This window comes from Pelecanus crispus, chromosome 1, assembly GCF_030463565.1.
Source record: "Pelecanus crispus isolate bPelCri1 chromosome 1, bPelCri1.pri, whole genome shotgun sequence".
NCBI lineage: Eukaryota > Metazoa > Chordata > Aves > Pelecaniformes > Pelecanidae > Pelecanus > Pelecanus crispus.
The window spans coordinates 158,801,084-158,822,279 of NC_134643.1; the positions used below are offsets into that span (position 1 = coordinate 158,801,084).

The 21,196-nt window shown below is 40.2% G+C and overlaps 1 protein-coding gene across 6 annotated transcripts in view; it reads right to left on the reverse strand.

The window, feature by feature from the left end:
- SLC9D1 (solute carrier family 9 member D1) overlaps nt 1-19,882 on the reverse strand; it is a 35,198-nt gene extending 15,316 nt beyond the window's left edge. For all 6 annotated transcript variants that reach the window (XM_075710328.1, XM_075710336.1, XM_075710362.1 and 3 more), the window contains exons 1-10: nt 18,818-19,882; nt 17,950-18,142; nt 17,332-17,874; nt 12,462-12,641; nt 8,536-8,727; nt 6,354-6,482; nt 4,328-4,420; nt 2,945-3,131; nt 1,869-1,986; nt 1,127-1,322 (exon numbers count right to left, since the gene is read on the reverse strand). In XM_075710328.1, the coding sequence (XP_075566443.1) occupies nt 1,127-1,322; nt 1,869-1,986; nt 2,945-3,131; nt 4,328-4,420; nt 6,354-6,482; nt 8,536-8,727; nt 12,462-12,641; nt 17,332-17,778 (1,542 nt within the window). In that variant the 5' untranslated portion in view covers nt 17,779-17,874; nt 17,950-18,142; nt 18,818-19,882. The remainder of the gene's footprint in view (nt 1-1,126; nt 1,323-1,868; nt 1,987-2,944; nt 3,132-4,327; nt 4,421-6,353; nt 6,483-8,535; nt 8,728-12,461; nt 12,642-17,331; nt 17,875-17,949; nt 18,143-18,817) is intronic.
- Between the last annotated feature and the right edge of the window lie 1,314 nt (nt 19,883-21,196).

Sequence of the window (21,196 nt, forward strand, 5' to 3'; positions counted from 1 at the left end):
ACTCCTTATACATTTGATATGCAATTTGGGCACAATATGCCAAATTCAGTCAGATCAGTCTATGTAGGCCGTATTTTTAATCAAAGTAAGACTACTTCTAGATACCATAATATTTTATGCAACTTTTGTGGTTTGGTTGTTGTTGTTTATTGAAGTTGTTCTACAAATGTTATGTCTGCTTGTTAGAAAGCAAGAAGGAGAAACTAGTTTTGTTCCTTCTCTTATTAGATGGCACTACTGTTTGGAATATGAATAACTGTTTAGAGGGATGGCATTTTTAACCTATACAATAGAAATAAAAAAATTGTAAAGCTATGCTCTCACTAACTTGTTTCTTGACCTTCTTCCTCAAGGAGGTCAACTTCCTCTGTTGGACCTGTAATAATTAAGCAAATACTCCCAGTAAAAAAAAAACCAAAAAAAAAGGCACATGCACAGGAACTTTTTGGGATAACTTTTCTCAGAAATTCTCAGAGGACATAACAATCTGCACATCCAGGATAATGGAGTTTCAAACCCACAACATTATCAGTAACTGTCACATTCTGTTCTCCAGCAGAATAGTTTTTCAGAGGGCTGAAACATGAGATAGAAACAAATGGAAGGAAGATTCAGAGGAAAATGAACCAAACCCAAAAGGGATATCAAAACCTATGAGCATTACAGCATTTCTCTACTTTCTCAACTTTATCCAAAACTGTTTATCTCCCACAGAAAAGTATTTTATAATAAAAACCATGTTGAGAATTTCCTCTTGAAAAGAAACTTGTGAGCAAATGTCACAATCAGCCATTATTAGTATCTCAAAACCCATCCTAAATTATTTTCAAATGCATGAAGTAGCCCAAAATTAAAACGGGAACCATGATTCTTTAACTGGCTGTATTAAAAGTTACCAGCAGAAGTTCAGCTGGCTGACATTCAGATTTTAGGTCTTCTTACTCATCTGTGCTGTAATGCATGAATCATCTGTGCATTTGGAGTTTGTTTTAAAATATTTTAAAACCAAACAATTAACTACAGAGGTACATGGATATGCAGTAACAGTAAGTGTGATGGCTTTTGTGATACTGATGCAAGTAAACTACCACATGTATCAAAATGTTTTATTAATTTAAAAAATTACCGTTAACATAAGGAAGATGAATGCAGTTATTCCTAGAATGAGGATTTCTTTATTCCCTTTGCTTTCTGCATGCAACTTGCGATAATATGGTCCTATGAGATAAGTCTTTATAACAAGACATACAATAAAAACAGCAGCCAGAGAAAAGAGAATTTGGCCAATCAGTATCAGTATTCTCAGTATTTCCTTGAAAATGCTGGAAGAGAAGAACAAACAAAACATTTCTTTCAAGTGCTCTCATGCCTCCCAACAAGTTCCCCTTAAGTGAAAAGATTTAATTCTACAGATGTTCAAAACTAGCCACAATAAGATGTTTAGATAAATTAGTAAAAAAGAGAAAACTAAGTGCCAGCAATCTCTTTTACAGCCTAGAATTTACTTCCATGTTGATTCAAAAAGAGTTTTGTTGATTGATCTTCAAGGTCAATCAATGAGGCTCAACAATACTCCATAATACAAAAATATGTCTTGAGGGAATAAAGTAACTGAAGAAATTAACTTATTCTTTACAATAACAAATTTTCACTACAAATTTTAAGTACTGGACAGGACTAAGGCAGCTAGAGCAGAAAGAATATCCTCATACAACATGACAAGTACAAATAGTAAAGGGAACTCACAGAACAGCGTGTGTATTTTTCATGGAACCAACATTAACGGTAGGGCTTTCATATTTGTATTTGCAATCTCCATACTAATTGGAAGGGGATGGGGGGAAGATACATACAATAATTTTTTTTACCTGGAATATGTGCTCACTCCTGCTTGAATAAGTGTAGGCATGACAGCTATAAATAAACCAAGCTGCACATCCTGCATCACCAACATGCCAAGTAGTACACTACTGTAGTCAATATCCCCTGTACACCAACAAAGCAGTCATGGAAACATTCATCAGAATCTATGAATGCTTGCAGTGCTCAGAAATCTAGAAATGTCTTAATCAAATGGAGGCTAAATATAGTTCTCAATGGGGTGAGGTCATTCAAAGCATTCTGGGTTTTTTTCCCCACCAAAGTAAATTAAAATATGCATAAATAAAGATACATTAAAATATAAATAAAATATTTATATGAAGCTTCTGTTACACAACAAAAATATAGACTTTGCTTAGCAGTTAAGCACTAGTTATACATTTACTGGAACTCTTACTGAAAACATACAGTCTTTAGAATAACAGACACATGTAGAGCCAGCACATGTAAAATACACACTTTGAATTTAGGGATTAGAATATGAATATTCTAGGGGGTGGGGAGAACTTTAATGCAGTGTGTATGAGGGAGATTTAAGTGGAAGAAAGCAGGATGGCAAAACTTTTGAAAGGAAACATTTAGAAGTCTTTGAGAAGCTAGCAATATGGCACTTGAAAGTACTTATCTGAAGAGCTGTTAGCTATGAAAGACTACCTGAGCTGCTCTTAGTTTGCTGAAGAACGATGTGAATCCTTTAAGTTAGCCTTTCTGCCCTGATGACAGAGTGGTAGTAATGGTCAAACCTGGTAACCTCTTAAAAGGCAAAAAGATTCCAGACCCTCAGTAAAGTCCCTTCTTAACGTGGAGAGCAGTGATTGGGCTACACTGTCTTTCTCCAAAGAGGACTGGCTACATAAACAGCAGGCACACCTCATAACAAGAATATATGCAACACTGGCCAGTGTTAAAGGAGGTCGACTGCTTGTAAACCAGACTTAATGGAGGGGGTTCTGTTTTGTTTTGTCTCATTTTTTAACTAGTTTCTCTCCTAATATTACAAAGTCTACTTCTTTCAAATTTTATTGTAGATACTACAGTAGTCCATATCTAAAATCATACTTACCTTCTTTATCTCCTCGAACACTACCTGCAAGAAATCTTGACACCAGTGGCGTGCTTGATAAAGATAAACAAGTGGAAATGAAGACACTTTGTGTTGGTCTAATTTGGAGCAAGTGTCCCCATAGTAAACCAAAGGCAATCATCAGAACTGTCATGTAGCAGGGTCCTTGCAAAGATATTTTCCATACCTTGGGAAGAAGACAAGTTCTTATGATAAAGTCTGAGGACACTTTTCTCACTGATAAGTTACAATGATTTTCAGTGCAAATAAGCAGTTAAAGATGCATGATGTGGGGCTGCAGTGCTGGGCCACAGAAGTAATGTGCTGCCATCCTATACATCCTAAAACTCTGAAGTTATTATGCCTAGTAGATAATATTCTATGCCAGAAGGCTCATTACCACAAATCAGGTAAATTTCACAGAGCTCACAAACAAATTAAGGGCCAAAGGTCCAGTATGAATTGAAATATATTAAAATCATCAAATGGAAGAGCAGTTATTTGATGTGACTCCAGGGTGGGGAAAAAAATGGGAGTGGCAAAGACCATCATCAATACCTGCTCTACGCTAGTGAGCACACAATTCTGAAGTAATAATTTACATGCTACAGTTTAGGAACCCTTGAATTACTGATTTTTATCTTTGACTTTAGATGGACTAGAAATAGCAGGTTAAGCTGAATGCTCATAAATTTTAACACATTTCAATTAAGGCTTTTATAGTCTTATGAACTCACAACCATCAGTTTAGGAACAAATCACACAATGCGACTCTTTACATACGTACAGTCTTTACATATTTTGCAGCAGTATTTTCCACTATTAAAATTCTAGCTGGTTTATGAGATAACTTTTTTTTTTTAATTAAGACCAAAAGACACTTGTACTTTTTTGCTGAATCCTGATGGCCACATCATGTAATATTCCAGATTGTGCTAACAATACTGGCAGAATCAGTTTGTTAGCCAGTACAGCATGTATCATCAATTCAGTATGCAGTACTTAACAAACTGATTTTTTTTTTTTTATTTTATAACAGGACTGGCAAAGATCACTGGACACTCCATAACAGCAACTGCATGTTACTCCATTTTAAAATAAAACAGAGATAGATTGCCATAAATTGTGTGAGATTTTTCTAGTAATCAAACTGTTTTAATAAAATGAAGAGGAATAGCAAACATTTTTTTTGAGACACTGAATAAATAACGCTTTCTGTTCTTTCCAAAGAGTTAAGAGAAGAAGCAAATGTCATATTTGTCTTTTCAAAAATGTACAAAGTTACCAGTCTATTATAGGGAGAATGTAAAAATCTGAAATATAACTGGTAACTTGAACATTAGCAATTAAATCCTATAATGTAGAGGTATTATACGAAAATACCTTTCTTAATCTTTCAGGAGAAAATTCCAGACCAACTAGAAAGAGGGTGAAGAATACACCAAATTCGCCTAACGTCTCCACCTGTACAATAGACTTTAAAAAAAGTAAAATAAAAATCAGTGCACAGCAGTCTACTTACAATACAAATTATAAGTCCACTTGCAAAACAAATTGTTTCTCATTATGTTTCCATAGGTAGTTCACTTGATGGTTATACAACATCAGAAGTTCCCTCAGCATCTTTAGAGTTCAAAGATTTTTCCCCATCGCCTGGCTACTACTAGATAATTTGGTTGGATAGTGCTGGTCACCCAAAATGCACATGCGCTAGGTAAGCTTGCTTGCTTGTTGAAAATAAACAGGTTACGTTTTATGCATATGCTATTAAACTCCCAAGGCTTACATTCCAGAAGTTACTTCTGGATAGTTATTTTATTGGTCTATTGATGTAATCATTCTGCTAGACTGTAGTTGCTGTTCTGCTCTCAATCCTATAGACTCCATGCACCCATCTCTCAGACCAGTACAGCTACCGGCCTTTGCACTTCAGAGAGAAGGATGCAACAGCAAGAAAAGTGGTTGTCTTCCTTGTCACAATAAAAACCCCTAACATTTCTTTTCTATGTATTTACAGTCCAGAGCAGAAGAGGACAGGGTCTATCATCAATCATAGAGAAGTGGAGATGGAAACTATCTTCCCTGCCAGATTAGAATCTGCCTGCCTCCTCAGTTCCTCCGACATTCAACTTTTTTATGAAATAAAAAGACAAAAGAGAAGAGACAAAAGGAGCGTACACACACAAGACGCAGTCAACATGAACATTATCCAGATGTATAATGTTTAACCACAGCTCCACAAGAAACAGGCAGTTCACTAAGAAACTGTCCTAAAGAAATCCCTCTCATGTCTGTTCTGACCACATCATCTTCCTCAGTGTAAGTCTCTGAAAATCCATTGTTGAATCTTATTCTAATGCCAAGCTTACAAACTTGTTTCTCAGTTTATATGGTCAAGCTTTCCAGACCTTCTCAATCCAGAAGTTATGTACAACACAAAGGTTATTATTTAATCTCAATTTCAGAATATGAAAGTTTGGAAGTGTAGTATTTGTAGCTTTCTCTTCCAATATGAGATTGAAAAAATCCTACAATTTCTATTCCTTCCTGCTTACTTTTGAGCCCAACAGTCATTTTCAACAAAAGTCCACTTAAGAGCAGAGGTTGCAAAGACAGTAAGTTCCAAACCGTTACGTGGCTATCAATGTAATAGAGACGCGTAACTTAACCAGACATTACCATGCAACCTTAACATGTGTTCTGTTTTGCCTGCTGGCTAAACAATCTGTTAATGCACACCAGACCACTAATCAAAACATGTGCAGTGTCTAGCCAACCACAGCCCACGGTTTCACATGAGCTAGTAATCAGGGTACACGTGATGGAGCTAAAAAGGTTCAAGAGACTTCAGGAATGTGGGCAGGGGACTGGAAAAGAAATAGGGTGACTAGGATGGATGAAAGAACTACAGAGATGCAAAGTAACTCTCTAGGAAGCCAAGCTATGCTACTCAGGGAACGACTTGTTTTAAACACTTCCTCCGCTGCCAACACTGACTTTTTGCAAGTTTCTGAATATTTGATGTTATTTAAATAATTTGTCTCTCTAATGTAATGCTTTGTGATTAAAGACAAAAAGAAAAAAACAAACAAAAAACCCCACAACACACAGCCTTCAGCTTTCACTTTCAACAATTGCTTATGTCATGATTATATAGGAGAAAAAAATTGAAACCGAAGTGATACAAAAGACATAAAATTTTAAGGCCTCGTTTTGCAAAGGTTCAGGTTTGGGCATTTTTTTTTTTTTTAAATACATTTAATGTATACATATATATACACACATTTAATAGATAGATATACATATTTAATAGATATGCACATTCAATAATACATTACCATATTCTTTTAAAACTACTTTTAAAGATTTCAACAAATTAAATCAGGGAAGAAGCAGCTTGCGCACTTACCTTGATACTATTTAGTCCTGATGGTCCTAAGAGTACTCCACAGATGATATACCCAAACATGGTTGGCAATCCTATTGTTGTGCACAGCCAGCCACATGGCAAAGACAACATTCCTATTGTCACAATATCCTAAATATGTAAGATTTACAAATGTGTTAATAGAAAGGACACACAAATTTGTCATGAAATTAAAGACTACTATCTTTCAAAAGATAAACAGCATTGTAAAATTAAATGTAGAATACTGCCCGTTAAAAGAAAACACAACTTCAGTAAACTAACCTGAACACTTTGTTGTAGGTGTAAGCACTGCAGTTTTGCAGATGAAGCAGATGAGGTATTGACCTTAAGTGACTGGTAGCTTTGGGGACTTTTGATCAATCATAGAATCATAGAACTCTTTAGATTGCAAAAAGACCTTTAAGACCATCCAGTCCAACCATTAACCTAACACTACCACGTCCACCACTAAACCCATTAAGAGTAGAGTAGCAATTTCATGTTTCCTGGCTTGGTGGCTGGGTTATTTATAATGAAAGTAAAAACTAGGAATCACTAAGATTGGAAAGGACCTCTAAGATCATCAGTCCAACCATCAACCCAACAACACCATGCCCACTAAACCATGTCCCACAGTGCCACATCTACACGTCTTTTTAACACTACCAGGGATGGGGACTCCACCACCTCTCTGGGCAGCCTGTTCCAAGGCTTGACTACCCTTTCCGTCAAGAAATTTTTCCTAATATCCAATCTAAACCTCCCCTGGCGCAGCTTGAGCCCATTTCCTCTTGTCCTATCGCTAGCTACTTGGGAGAAGAGCCCAACACCCACCTCACTACAACCTCCTTTCAGGTAGTTGTAGAGGGTGATAAGGTCTCCCCTCAGCCTCCTCTTCTCCAGGCTAAACAACCCCAGTTCCCTCAGCCGCTCCTCATAAGGCCTGTGCTCCAGACCCTTCACCAGCCTTGTTGCCCGTCTCTGAACACGCTCCAGCACCTCAATGTCTTTCTTGTATTGAGGGGCCCAAAACTGGACACAGTATTCCAGGTGCGGCCTCACCAGCACTGAGTACAGGGGGACAATCACCTCCCTGCTCCTGCTGGCCACACTATTCCTGATACAAGCCAGGATGCTGTTGGCCTTCTTGGCCACCTGGGCACACTGCTGGCTCATGTTCAGCCAGCTGTCAACCAACAACCCCAGGTCCTTTTCGGCCAGGCAGCTTTCCAGCCACTCCTCCCCAAGCCTGTAGTGTTGCATGGGGTTGTTGTGACCAAAGTGCAGGACCCGGCACTTGGCCTTGTTAAACCTCATACAATTGGCCTCGGCCCATCGGTCCAGCCTGTCCAGGTCCCTCTGCATGGCCATCCTACCCTCCAGCAGATTGACACTCCCACCCAATTTGGTGTCATCTGCAAACTTACTGAGGGTGCACTCAATCCCCTCGTCCAGACCGTTGATAAAGATATTAAACAAGAGGGGCCCCAATACTGAGCCCTGGGGAACACCGCTCATGACCGGCCACCAACTGGACTTAACTCCATTTACCACTATTCTCTGGTCTCGGCTACCCAACCCATTTTATTTATTAAATATTTTAAATACATTATAGGAAGTAGACAATTTCCTGGGGAATTGTGGGGGGAATGACACTTTGCATTAAAACAAAATGGTGAAACAGATCCATTTTGGTGGTGGTTGTTTTTTGTTGGTTTTTGGGTTTGTTTTTTTTTTAACTCCCAATCCAGTTATTCTTCATAGAAGCACAAATACAATAAAAAACATGTCTATGTATTTTCCAGCATCCCATTTTTCATCACAAGACATAAACAGATAAATTCTCTCTAGTGACAACATGCAAGTGGCTTATCAGGCACAGCAGTAGCTTGCTTTAACACTATGCAGTCCGAGAGAAGGATTGATGCCCCAAAGGTGCAACAAGTTAAATAAAAACAGAGAGGATTCATGTGGTATCACAGTCAGTCTTGTAAAGACTGTACTAGAAGTAGGGAACGCATTGGCCAGATCACCAGTAGGCAGGGGAATCATGAATGCTAGGGTAACTTTAGGGGAACAAATGCTGAAACTATATTCAATCCAACCAAGCAGTACTGTCATGCAAACTAGTGGGACTAAATCTTACCAAAACGAATGACAAGAATGCCTCCAAAATTATTACCTTTATGAAATGATGATCAGCACGAGGAATGGTTGAATCTCTGGGCTTGGTAAGGATATACTGATTGTTTTGGGAATCAATAAGCATACTAAGACCTAAGTCATCCTCTACTTCTCTTTTTGAAGCATTTCTTTTGGAGCTGGCTTCATCTTCTTCCACCCTTAAAACTGCTTCAAAGTTTACACCTCTTACCTGCAAGAAAAAGAAAGCAAATAAAAAAAGGGGGTCAATGCAGCATACAGTAAAAAGAGAAAGACTGTTAGTGGTGCTTGAAGTTGCTCCAGAATTTGTTGACACTGACTAAACATACTGCAGTTTCTTCTTAGAGAAGTCTTTCAGTCTCTTTATTAAAACTTGATGTCCATAACTGAAAAGGCTATAATTTGCTTTACATTTTAAAAATAAGGGGTTTTCCAGACCTCTTTAGCCAAGTTGTCCAACCAACAAATATAGACACTGAGTTTTGAAGCTGTAAAATTCCAATCCAGTTACTTTCAATTGCATCTAATCTGAAACATTTGTTTTAAAAAAAAAGCTTTATCACATTTAGAACACAAAATGTTGGACTGAAATGTAACATTCTATTCCCTTGAACAAAAACAATTAGAGATTACAAAGTGATATTCAGTTCACAAAAATCTGAAATAATGACTGCATTCCAAGTCAAGAAAAAGTCAGTCCTGTAAATTTGAAGGAGAGAGGATAAGAACTGTTTCTATCTAGCTTTGTCTTCAGTGCCTGTAATTATAAAATGGAAGATACTAGGATGATTTCATTATTTGCTGTATTTTAAATAATATAGATTTTACCAATATTCAGAAACAGTTAAGGTTGTTACTTCTTTTAGACTCCAGTAAAGAGAGTAGGCTCTTATCATAGCAATAACTGACTACAAAACATTCAACTTTTCTGGACTGCCATATTTTGCCCAAGCAAATCCCCAATTTAATTAAGAAATACATTCATATAAGCCACCTATGAAACAGCCTCCTATTTTTCTTTGCTGATTCCCCAGCACATTTCCCCAAACTGTTCAGATAAATATTGCATTTTCAATATTTAATACTTAACCTGCAATTTTTATCCTTTTCTTCCACTCCTTACATTTGTGTGTGTATAATGAAATAAAAACTTTTATCATGGGAATGACCTCTTCCCCTGTTTTTGTACATCATGCAGTATGATGGGCCTCTAAAGAACTGGAAGTCACTAAGAATCAGACAGGGGGAAAAAGGAATTATGAAGTCTGCAGAATTATTTAGAAACATAAAATAGCGGCTTCAAGCATCAGCATTTTTAGCTGTGGGAGTGAGAGGCTGATGACCATTTTCTTTTTATGCATTATGAAAGTTGTCTTTTCACCCTTTTTTGCCAAAAACGTGTCTTTTTAAATATATATTTTGCCTTTACTTCCCTAAGCTCCCCACTTACCAGGCTATTTTGCATTCCAGAATGAGGTGTCCATTGCCAAGTCTAAGAGACCAAACCATGTTTTCACGTTTTCAGCTGATGGGAGAAAGCACGAACAGCTGCATGCCACGTACATGCAAACTATTCTCACAGTATTGGAGCAAAGAAGAAAGGCTTCCCTGCAGTCAGCAAACATGAAGAACTGTTTCTAATCAGAACACACAGTAAGTGCCCAATCCTACTGCTTTTCTGTCATCTTTGCTCCTGACCTGCTCTCTCACACCTTCATTGCTACTCCAGAAATACTAAAACAGAGCTTAGAGATTACTGTTAAATGTGGGCTCTGCAATATAAAACATACTTTGCACTGACTTTCACATTGGAATTCTTTCACTGTTCAGTGCAGTGTCCCCATCGTGCAGATGACCATTACTTTGCCTAAAAACCAAAATGCTAATAAGCCAACACCTGTTCTAGTATCTTCTTAGGAATTTAATGTTATGACATCAGCAATAGCATTCACTAAGCAAAATTATCTTACAAAATACATCAGCAGTGAAGCATCTACTTTGAAGCTCTGGAACTCCAAATTTATATAGAGTTTGTTGTATGTTCCTTTGTACTTGGTAGCTTGTGTGTCTGGAATCTAACCAAACTTCTTTGCATCAAAATTAAAAATGTATCAAAGATCATATAAAAGCAATGCAATTGGATAAATACATTCCTCATCTAGTGGAGTTCAGTCTAGGTCAGGCACAATATTAGGAAAAAAGGGAAGATGTTATAAGATTGAGACATTATGCAGAACATTTTTTTGTGTAATACATATAAAAATCATACATTGTGTGGGTATTATGGTGCATTTTTACTTTTACAAAAGAAAAGGGAACTGACAAAAGACAGACTATGCTAGAAGAGCAAGAGTAGATGGCACAGGTTCAGATGAGCTTTTAAATACTAATAAATTTGAGGACATAATGAAAGAAAACAGTTATTTTCAGGATTTTATTTCCTAAAACAGCAATTCCTGAAAGCAGGTTGTACATAACAGAATACAGTGCGCAAATACTCTTGTCTTGCCGTAACTGTGTTAGCTCAGATTCTTTTTTTTTTTTTTCTTTTTTACCTATTACACATCTCTATTTGATTATATGTTAATAGAAGCATTTTTATCTTTATCAGATTACTGATGATTCTATTAGACCTTCTTTGTTCTAATGTTCCAGTGTTCTAGCTTAAGAGAAAACACACTAGATGTTTCTTGCAAAGATGGACATGTAAATACTCCTCCAGGTTGCATTTCACAATTCCTTTTCTCTCCTGAACAGAGACAGAAGCAGAAAACCAAAAGAGAGACACTGGAGAAAAAGGATGTGTTGGCATTTTGCCAATTAACAGGTGTAGCAGCAGAAACTTCATTTCTGGCCTCTTTAAAACGTGCCGTTATACCCCAGTGGAACAGAAGAGGGCACTCCAGCTAGCTCGTCCCTTCCCGGCTGTTGGTCTGGCTAGGTAGGATTCCCACTGGGGACAATTGCTGCGATCTGGTGTATACAAAATAAAAAGCTGCTTTCTCTGCTTTCTCTCAATACAAGTACAACTACAAAAAAATGGCCTGGCTCTCTACTACAGCGCAACTGTTTTTACTCCTCAGCAGAGTTCAAGAGCTATGCTTGCCTTGGAAGTCAATCTGCAAATGAACAAAAACCTTTCAAGAGCAAAGGCCAAATAAAATTGCAACCCATGTTTATGCAAACAGGACCAGTTTAGAGAGTCAGTCTCCGAGGATGGCACAATGCGACACTAGAATAAACTGATGTACTCCCAGCTCCAAATACATACAACCTTACCTGAGGCATACTGTTCATCATGCAGCATAGAAACAATGAACAATGCAAATAGGCCAAGGTACGAAAAGCAGAGGAGGTTAGAAGTGGAAGAAAGCAACACTACGAACACATTTCAAGTCCTTACCTTGAACAATATATCTTTTCCCAGACTGTGAAAACTAACTGCAAGGATTGTTGTTCTCCCATAACTTTCTCAACAAAATGAAAGAGAAAAAAGTGGAGATGACACTTAATGCGGTAACTCCGTATCCTGCAAAGTCTAAATATCACAGTCCCCACCACCACCACCACCGAGATGTCATTAAGTCTCATGGGCTCTATCAGCGAGGTGGACTACACTTGTCGCTGTCAAAGCGGCAGCTGCAGGGAGGACTTTCAAATCAGAACCACAGAAATCACTAGCAAAAAGGAGTAATTATTCCCGTTTGCTCACTCCTAACAAGCAATAATTCTACCATTAAACACTTTCTTCTGTTGAAAGGGAAGTAAAACCAAATGTAGAACCTAAAGTTTTTTGGTGGTTTTTGTTTGTTTGTTTTCTTTAAATAGTCACTAAAATCCTAACAACTATTTAACACAAGAGAAACACCCCTACAGTGCAAATATCAACTGAAAAAAAAAAAATGCACAGCAATGAAAATACTAACTCTAAAAATAATCACTTACAGATTTGTTGTCATCAAAAGCATGCTCTTCTATTTCCTCTTCCAATCTATCAGCTGCCTTCCTGACATCTTCTAGAATTTCATCAAGCATTGACAGGCTTTTGTTTTGATGCTGCATGTTCTTAAGGGCTTCAACCTGATGTTTTTCTGCTGCTAAGAGTTCGACGTATTCCATTTCTTCCTGTTGAATTTTACAACACACAGATAAAGTGCTGGCCAGGCCTTCGAGCAGGAAAACATTTGACATAAACGTACGCTTCTTTTGACACAAAAGATCTTAGGAGTGGAATTGCAAAAGCAATATAGACTTTAAAATGATATTTGAAGATTGCTTTCTCTTGTGCCAATTTTTGCTGGGGGAAGTGGGCACGAAAAACAACAGCCAAACAAAATATCCACCAATTGCCTTTTTTAATCCATTAAAGAGTAGAGCTGCCCCAAGGTTACAATCCAGAAAACACAAGAAAGGAATTACTTTAAGGCACTCTAGGAAACATTTCAGAGCCAAGTAAAGTTTAGAGCTCAGTATTTTAGCAGGGAAGTATAATAACCTTGAAAGCATAGCTTTACTAGTTACAACAAACAAACAAATTGGGAGGAAAACACAATGAATCTTAATTTTATAAGCCATTTTATAAACGTGGGAAGAGGTCTGTTTATGGTTTTCAAAAATTACAACAACTGTGGAAACAGCAACACAAAAATAAAAGCAGTTGGGAGAGAGTACAGATGAGCAGTCAAGCACTCTAGCTGAGGTTCCTGCTTAAGCTTCCCCAAGAAGCATTTTTCCTATCAGAAGTAAAATATTTTACTTTGTCCATCTTTACAGTTTGGGCTTCCTACGAACTTGCACTAGTGACTTCTGAAATCCATTTCTAGGCTTCAGAAGTAAGAAAATTAAAAACACTGATGTGGTTTGATATGGTGTAAAAATATTTAAGTAGCTTCCCTGATAAAGTTATGATGTTTCAGGTTCAAAAAGAGAACTAAAAAAGTAAGTTTTATTTACTGATCAAGACTGGACTTAACATTGTTCCTTCTACATGGTTACCAAGACAATAACCAAATATAATCCTTTGTGTATTGACAGAGTATAATTTGAGGTTTTTTGGAAAAAAGATAAGATGCTTCACTTTACATGCCTACATTCTTTTAAAGATTTAGATGAGAGACACCCTACATCTGTTCTTTATGAGAGCCAATATTATTACCAAGGGAAAAAACAGACTGGGCAAAAAATACAAGCAATCTCTAGGTCAGACTGAATTCCCAGAAAACTCAAGTTTCTCTCTCTGTTTTAGATGCCCGGCCACACCCAGTTAGAAATCAGATAGAACATAGGTCCCCCTTAGGTTGTGTGTTTTATCTGCCTACCCTACACAGATACCTTAGATAATCTGGGCATCTAAAATGGTCCTAAACTCTTATGCTTAAATAACTGGAGTGTCCCCTCCTCCACACATGTTTGTGGATGAACATTTTTCCCCTTGAAACCTGCAAGAACATGAATGTAATTTAATCCATTCCTTGATGCCAAGACAAGAATATGTTCAGTACAGCCTGTAACTGTAGCTTAACCCTTTTAAAATCCTGACAGTCAGATGAATACCTCTGGTTGTGATGAAACCACAGAATTGCTGTCTATTGGTGTTTAGAATTACCATAGTTACACCGGCATGATGAAAATTACCCAGTTCCCAAAATAACTGAGTTGGGAAAAATGTAACTATTAATGCATTTGGCCCAATGTCAACTGCTTTAGTTCTTATGCAACACGTAAGCAAGAGACACAGTCACTCTCATACAGCCTCAAGGAAAAACATTTCCTATCTGTTGTTCTCTGCTAGCAGACACTGCTTGAAAGATGTAGAAAACAGCCCCTGTATGAGCTGCAGATTCTTTCCTCAGTCAGCAACAACTTAGAATGCAAGATGGAATTGATAAGGGTTAGAATCTTTCCCCTAAAAAATGGAACAGGTAGAGGGAACCAACTAGTCCTTTCTGTCGGCTGAGACAAACAGGCTGAAGAGAGCTAGAGGTAATCTGCAGAAAAGTAAGTAACACTCTAATTTGCAAGAAGGTAACTTTCTCTGAATAGCAAGATAGAAGAGCTTTGAAAAATCTGAGTTCAACTGTAAGTTCCTTTAATTAATGAAGACAAAGGTTTTTGTAGCCTATTAAAGTGGCATCTCTGTTTTCACCTACAGACCAGTGCCATGGCAGTAGAGTGGGACAATCACAAAGAATGGTGTCCATGAAAAAGACAGGTTCTCTCACACAGCCTGCTACATGTTAAGCAGAAGGGCATCACAGCACAAACACTGTTCTGCAAGTCATGCTGGGATTGGAAACATGTGATCAGAAGGTACATACCAAACAATCTTTTAAGCAAGGTAATAAGGGTTGTGCACTAAACAGGAGACTGGAACACCTAGAAACACATGAGCAAAATGGAGTAAGATTAAGTAAGAGTTTGGGGCAATGCTAGTTAAGGATGCAGCATTGCTGTTGCTCTCTACTGTTTAATCAGGGATGAAAAAAGCACATTCAGAAGAGGATGAATCACAGAATGCTTTGGGTTGGAAGGGACCTTTAGAGGTCATCTAGCCCAACTCCCCTGCAGCGAGCAGGGACAGCTTTAACCAGATCAGGTTGCTCAGAACCCCGTCCAACCTGACCTTCAATGTTTCTAGGGTTGGGGCCTCCACTACCTCTCTGTGCAACCTGTTCCAGTGCTTCACATTTTTTCCATCAACGTCTGACTACTAGGCACCCAAGAAATTAGAAGCTGAAAAAAAGTAAGTAAGATTTTGTTGCTTTTTCCTGAACCTCCACACAGATTCCCAGAGCAAAGGAAGGCAGAAGCTACCTTCAGCGCTTCTTCCTTCCCTCCCCCCTGCCCCGAATGGTTCCGCTATACCTTTTCCCAGCAGCAGAACCAGCAAGAAATGCATCAGACATGCGTATATATCCCAATACGAAAGACTTCCAATTACTTTAACTCAACAGAAATAAAATGAAGGGAAGAGTCCAGCACCCTCTACAGTAATTTGTATTTTCCTTTCCATCACTGTTTTAAAAAAAATGGAAAGGATGTCTTATGAGTAGACCAACAAAGTAAGCATTACTGTAAAACGGAACTGGAACAAAATTGGACCTAATGTGTGTCTTCTGAAGAAGTCATCCAAAAAACGTCTCCCATGTAATTTTCATCTTTTTGGCATGCATTTCCCCACTATCCTTTGTTTCACTTTATGTAACAATTGTAAGGTTAGAACAACAAATATTCTGCTTAAATAATCATGCGCTTGACATAAGAAGGAAGGGTATAAAAGATTGCTCATTCAAGTAAATAACTTGATACGATTATAACAAAAAAAAGCCTACACAATCCACCTCTACAGAAGTAAAGTTTTGACAGGACACACATCTAAAACACATCATTATACACAGAGGCATCCTTTTATGAGAAAAGTGAAGAAGCGCCATTCTCAAGTTCAAGGATAGGTTACTTCAGTATTTCACAGTAACGTTGCCAAGGATTAGGTAAATGAGAAAGAATATTCTGGACAGCTTCACTGCTGCTATGTTAAGAGCTCTAAGGAAAAAGAAGGTGGAAAATTGAGAAATTTTCATGACAATTGCTACCATTTCTATGCAGCAGAGGCTGGTGCTACTATTAAGCACCAATATCGAAGTCATATTGAGCATTTCATTGAAACACACCTAGATCCAAGCTACTCCCTATCCAAATTTGTTGTAATTCAGACTGTTTTCACTGCACAGGCCACTCCAGTCTCCCAAGTCTGCATCCTAACTTCTACTTCCACCAGTCTTTCTTGCCACAATTAACTGCACATCATTCTTGCACACAGTCTCTTGCCATCTTCACCTGTTAAGATCTGCACATCTCTTACACAAATGCCCTTTAGAGATTCTCCCAGCCCAAATGCTATATGCCAATTACAATTTTTTCCTTCTCTTGCTCCCTTGTGCAAGGGCAGCCTCTTCTAAAAGAAGACAGAAAACAAAGAAAATTCTTAATATATTCCTCCAGCGGTTAAGCGGTAGAGCAAGGAAAAGAGCAATTTAAATACCAAATCAATTAAACAATGTTTTTGCTCAATGGGAGACTTTCAGTACACTGTCTGAGCACTACAAAGTGCAGCAGCAGATTATGCACACCCTAACAGGTCTGCATTGACATGGGAACTCAAACTTTCCATGAAGTGCTTGTGCTCAACTGTTACTCATCTGTGCTTTTCTTGGTAAAGTTATCTTGGCCAGCTCTTTCTTGGAAGTACTGTTTTTCAAACCTGCACTTCTTAGGCCAGGAGTGCTATGCTGAGATTAAAAATCTATAGTCATCTCATATTTTGCATGTCTGTTTTACCCACATATATACGAACACAGAAGTAAAAGGCAAGAAGTCATTCTCTTTAAATTGTAGATTTTGGTTGAGCAATTCTCATTTGAAGTGGAAAAAGCAGTTAGTATTTTGCCAATTTATGGCATTATTTCCACTCCGATAATCCCACTGGTTTATCTAGTGCAACTGTGCTACATGCACTGACTCACTTCTTGTATTCCCTTCCCTCTAACATAATATTTGCCATAGGTCTACGATTATGCTTAGCTTTGTTTAGAACTAAGACCTATTGACTGCCAGTAAGTTTTAAGCTCTACGCCAGAATTACTTCTAATTTTACAAATGAGAACAAACACTTCATTCAAAATCCATTTTAAACAGTAAAACATTGCAAGTTTCATCTAGATCCACATTTTATTAAACAGGTTGAAACCATGCCATAATAAAATTATAATCACAAGTAGAATATTAATACTCTAGTAATAAACATAGGGTAACTAACCTTAATTGCAGCTTCTCTCAAGGCTTCCAGTCTCTGTCTACTGCTTTCTTTCATATTTACAACATCTTTGTAATCACCCTGTAGAGCTCTCTGGAGGCCATGGATTGCTTGAAAGACCGAGTTTTCACTTTCATTTAGCTCCTTTTGGAAAATTTCAAAGGTATGCACCTGAAAAAGTTTCTCTTCATCTGACAGTCCTGCATCCTTCTCAACTGCTCTTATAGCATTTTTTAGTTTGTTGAGAACAACGTTCTTCTGGCGAAGAAGACCAGATAGTTTTCTGCAGCTCTCCAACACCCACTGCTTTCTCTGCGTGATAACAGCTCCTTTCCCACGGTGCAGCTTTATTGCATGCTTTACTACATCTTCATGTTCTGCAGTATTTGCTAACTGGCCACAAGGCAGTGAAACCAGCGTCCATAGGGAAATAAATCCAGTTGCCTTCATGCTTCACTTTTTATTGCTGTTGGGAGAAACTGATAATCCACAACTGCTCAAAGCTTTCTGCTACGTGGTTTCTGCATCTCCAGTACGCATACCATGCTGCAAGATAGCACCAATCAGTTATCAAACATGACAGTGTTGGGCCATTAGGTCAAATAAATGTAGAAAACAAACCTAAGACTGCATCCTACAGCATGATCTTTACCAGAACATATGTGGTCTCCTTCAGTCAACAGTTACCAAAACCAAGAAACAGCCCAAGGTTATTGATAGATTTTTGTTTTCCCCTTGAGTTTCCAGAGATCATCTTTTTTTAAAAGCACTGAATGGAAGGCTTAGTCATATCATGTGGTAGTCATCTGCACTGCTTCTTAGAAGAGAGAAAAGCCATTAAAAATATTAAACCACAATGCCATAGGCTGTACTTCAACCTAGCACCAGAACTCATTCTTCTTATCTATCAGTAAACTTCTTATATTTTTTTCAAACCTATCCTAAAAAAAAGTATCATCATTTTTTATTTATACAGCCTGAGAAGCATTAGCACACTCAACTAAACAAAACATAATGAAAAAAAGCTTAACTGAAACAGATTACATCATAAATCACACTTGTGAAAGAAACATTTCTACAGTAAAGAAATAACAGCAAAACTTCCTGGACTTCTGAGCACTACTAGCTTGGATAAAAGACCTTCACCTGAAAGGCTACATGGCCTTGAGGCATTTTACTTCAAAGCTACTTATTGAGCCTCATGATTTTAAAATAGAGTTATAAGAACACTAAAAGTAAAATCAATTCATTCATAAGTTTGTTTCCCAGAAGCTACTTGAAGATCTATATTTAAACTGCTGTATTTGCTTTTAATACCAAGCAGGATAGAATTTCAAAACTAAGAACCAATTTATTTCCCCTAGATCCTACAGGAAAATACTGACATTATTGTAAAATAGCGAAGTTATATTTTCTTTAAAACAACCCAAACACACACAAAAACCCACACACCACAAAGCTATACGTAACAACATATAAATGTACATACAAAACATACATTCATCACTGAAGCGTGGCGTTCTAAAAATGCACAACACACACTATGTGTTAATAGACCATCAACAGAGCGGGTATTTGCCTAAAACTTTAGCTGCAATCTTGATCTCTGGGCCAATGGCCCTAATCGGGAGCCAACATATGGATGCAGTCATCTGGAAGCAGTCTGCCTAAGAGAGGATCTTCTTTCCCCATAATGCAGTAGCAGCCACAATCACAAGTATCCAAGCCAGCCATCGTCAATATATAGACTGGGAAGGGAAGACGACAAACACAGCCAGGCACTACCTTGGTTTTTAAAATGCCCTCCCATCTCTGTTTCAGAGAGAACCGAGAAAACCTCTCTGTGGATTGGTTTATTTCTTTTCAATGCATGAAATACAAGCCAAAGTATTTAGCTGTCAGTATTCGACTACGAGCTAGGGTTTAACAACATGAAGAGCTAAAACATTTAAAATTAAGAACTGAAAGCGCAATTAAAGTAGCAAAAGCATGCCTATAACACTCCAATTTCAATAAAATAATAAAGCAGAACTGTTTCAGAACTTTAATAAAGCAATAGGGTTTACTATTTTTAAGAAATCAGGAACAAACAACAATCCCCACCACCTGTCAAAATTCTAGAGTGATATTTAAGGAAATACTTCTTCATGTATACAAAGTAATACTCTTCCCGTTTAACACCTTTGGGGGAGAGATTTTGCTGGATATATTACAACCTATTCCTGCAAGAGGGAGAAGAAAACGCCTGGTGTATATTCAAGCTTCCGTTTGCAGGGAGGCGAATCACTCTAGTGCCTGTCTTACGTGGTACATCAAACCACGTAACTCAATTCTGAGCAGATACTTATGCTAGTAAGTTTGCCCGTTGTTGCACTGCATAAACTTACCGCCGTGGTTCAGACACAGTACAGTTTTGATTCAGTTACAGTGTTTTTTACTTGGCTAACAGGAACTATTTAGAATAGTGGCACCTGGGGCAGTGCTCAGAAGCTCTTAAGAGAATAATGACCTCACATATAAAAAAATATATGAGGTGCTTCAGAGTGCAAATAAGGCGGGGGGGAAGAACACACTCCTCTCCATGCACCAGTAATTATCAAATTAGAGGGAAACTCCTGGCGTTCGGGGTCCTTTTTTAAGCACAGTTTGTTTTCTGCCAGGTTGCAGCTCATCTTCGCGATCTTTCCTTCCCGAACACGACACCGTAGCACCGGGTTTCATCAGGCTGGTACCGGACCCTGCCTCCAGCGCAAACCCCGATCCTCTCTCCCAAAGCGCTTGCGGGTCCTTCCACGCCTGCCAGCCTGCCGCCGCCCACCAGCCCTCTCAGCACAGGCCCCTTCCCCGCACCCGCGGGGCAGCCGAGGCGGGGGCACCGGCCGCCGCCCCGCCACGCACCCACCTGAGAGCGACGGCAGCCGGAGGGCAGCTCCCTGAGCGCCGCCGCCTCTCTTCGCGGGCCGGCTTCCAGGCAGCGCCTGCCGGTACCTCTCCCTGGGGAAGGCCGGGGGCGGGAAGAAGGGGGAGAAGAGAGAAAGATCAGGAGAGCGCGGCTGCGACCAGCCCCTTTCCCGCCCCCTCATGGCGGCGGAGGGGGGGGCGGGGGGGGCAGCCCGGCCGGCCGGCCGGCGCTCCCGGCAGCGGCACCCAACTTTCCGGCCCCGCGGCCGCAGGGCCAGACCCGCCGCCTCCGCCTCCTCCAGGCCCTCAACCCCCGGCAACCGCCCGGCGCCCACCTTAGGGCGGCGGCTGGCCCGGCCGCCGTGGGGAAGGAGACTGAGACAGCGGCCGGCTCCGGGCGCTGCTTCCTCCCTCCACCCCGCTCACCTGAGGGAGGGAGGGAGGCCGGCAGCGGCCCGGGAAGGACGGGGATCGCAGCGCCGCGGGCACCGGGGTAAGGAGGCAGCGGCCGCCCAGGGAAGGCGCCGAGGAGCCCCGTCCTTGCCCAGGGCCTCTCCCGCCCCCCCTCACCCTGCGCCGGCTCCCGGGCGCCGCTGCGGCACCTTTAAGCGCGGAGTCCGACGGGACCTGTAGTCCCAGCGCCTCCCCGCGGCGCCTGACGGAGCCATCGCAGTGGATCCCACCGCACACCGCCGCCCCCCCCCCCCCCCCCCCCCCCCCCGCCATTCCGGCCGCTCTGCGCGGCGCACGCCGGGAGCCGCCGCCGGGCCCGAGGCGGCGCAGGCCGGGAGGGGCAGCGGCCGGTCCGCCGCGCCTCAGCCCCCGCCGGGCGGACGCCGCCTCTCCGGACGGGCGGCGGTGGAGGGAGGGCGGGCGGTCCGGCCGCGGGCGCCCACCTCGACCCCGCGCTCCGCCTTTGCGCCCGCCGCCTCCAGCGCGACAGGCGGCGAGGGCGGGCGGCTGCGCG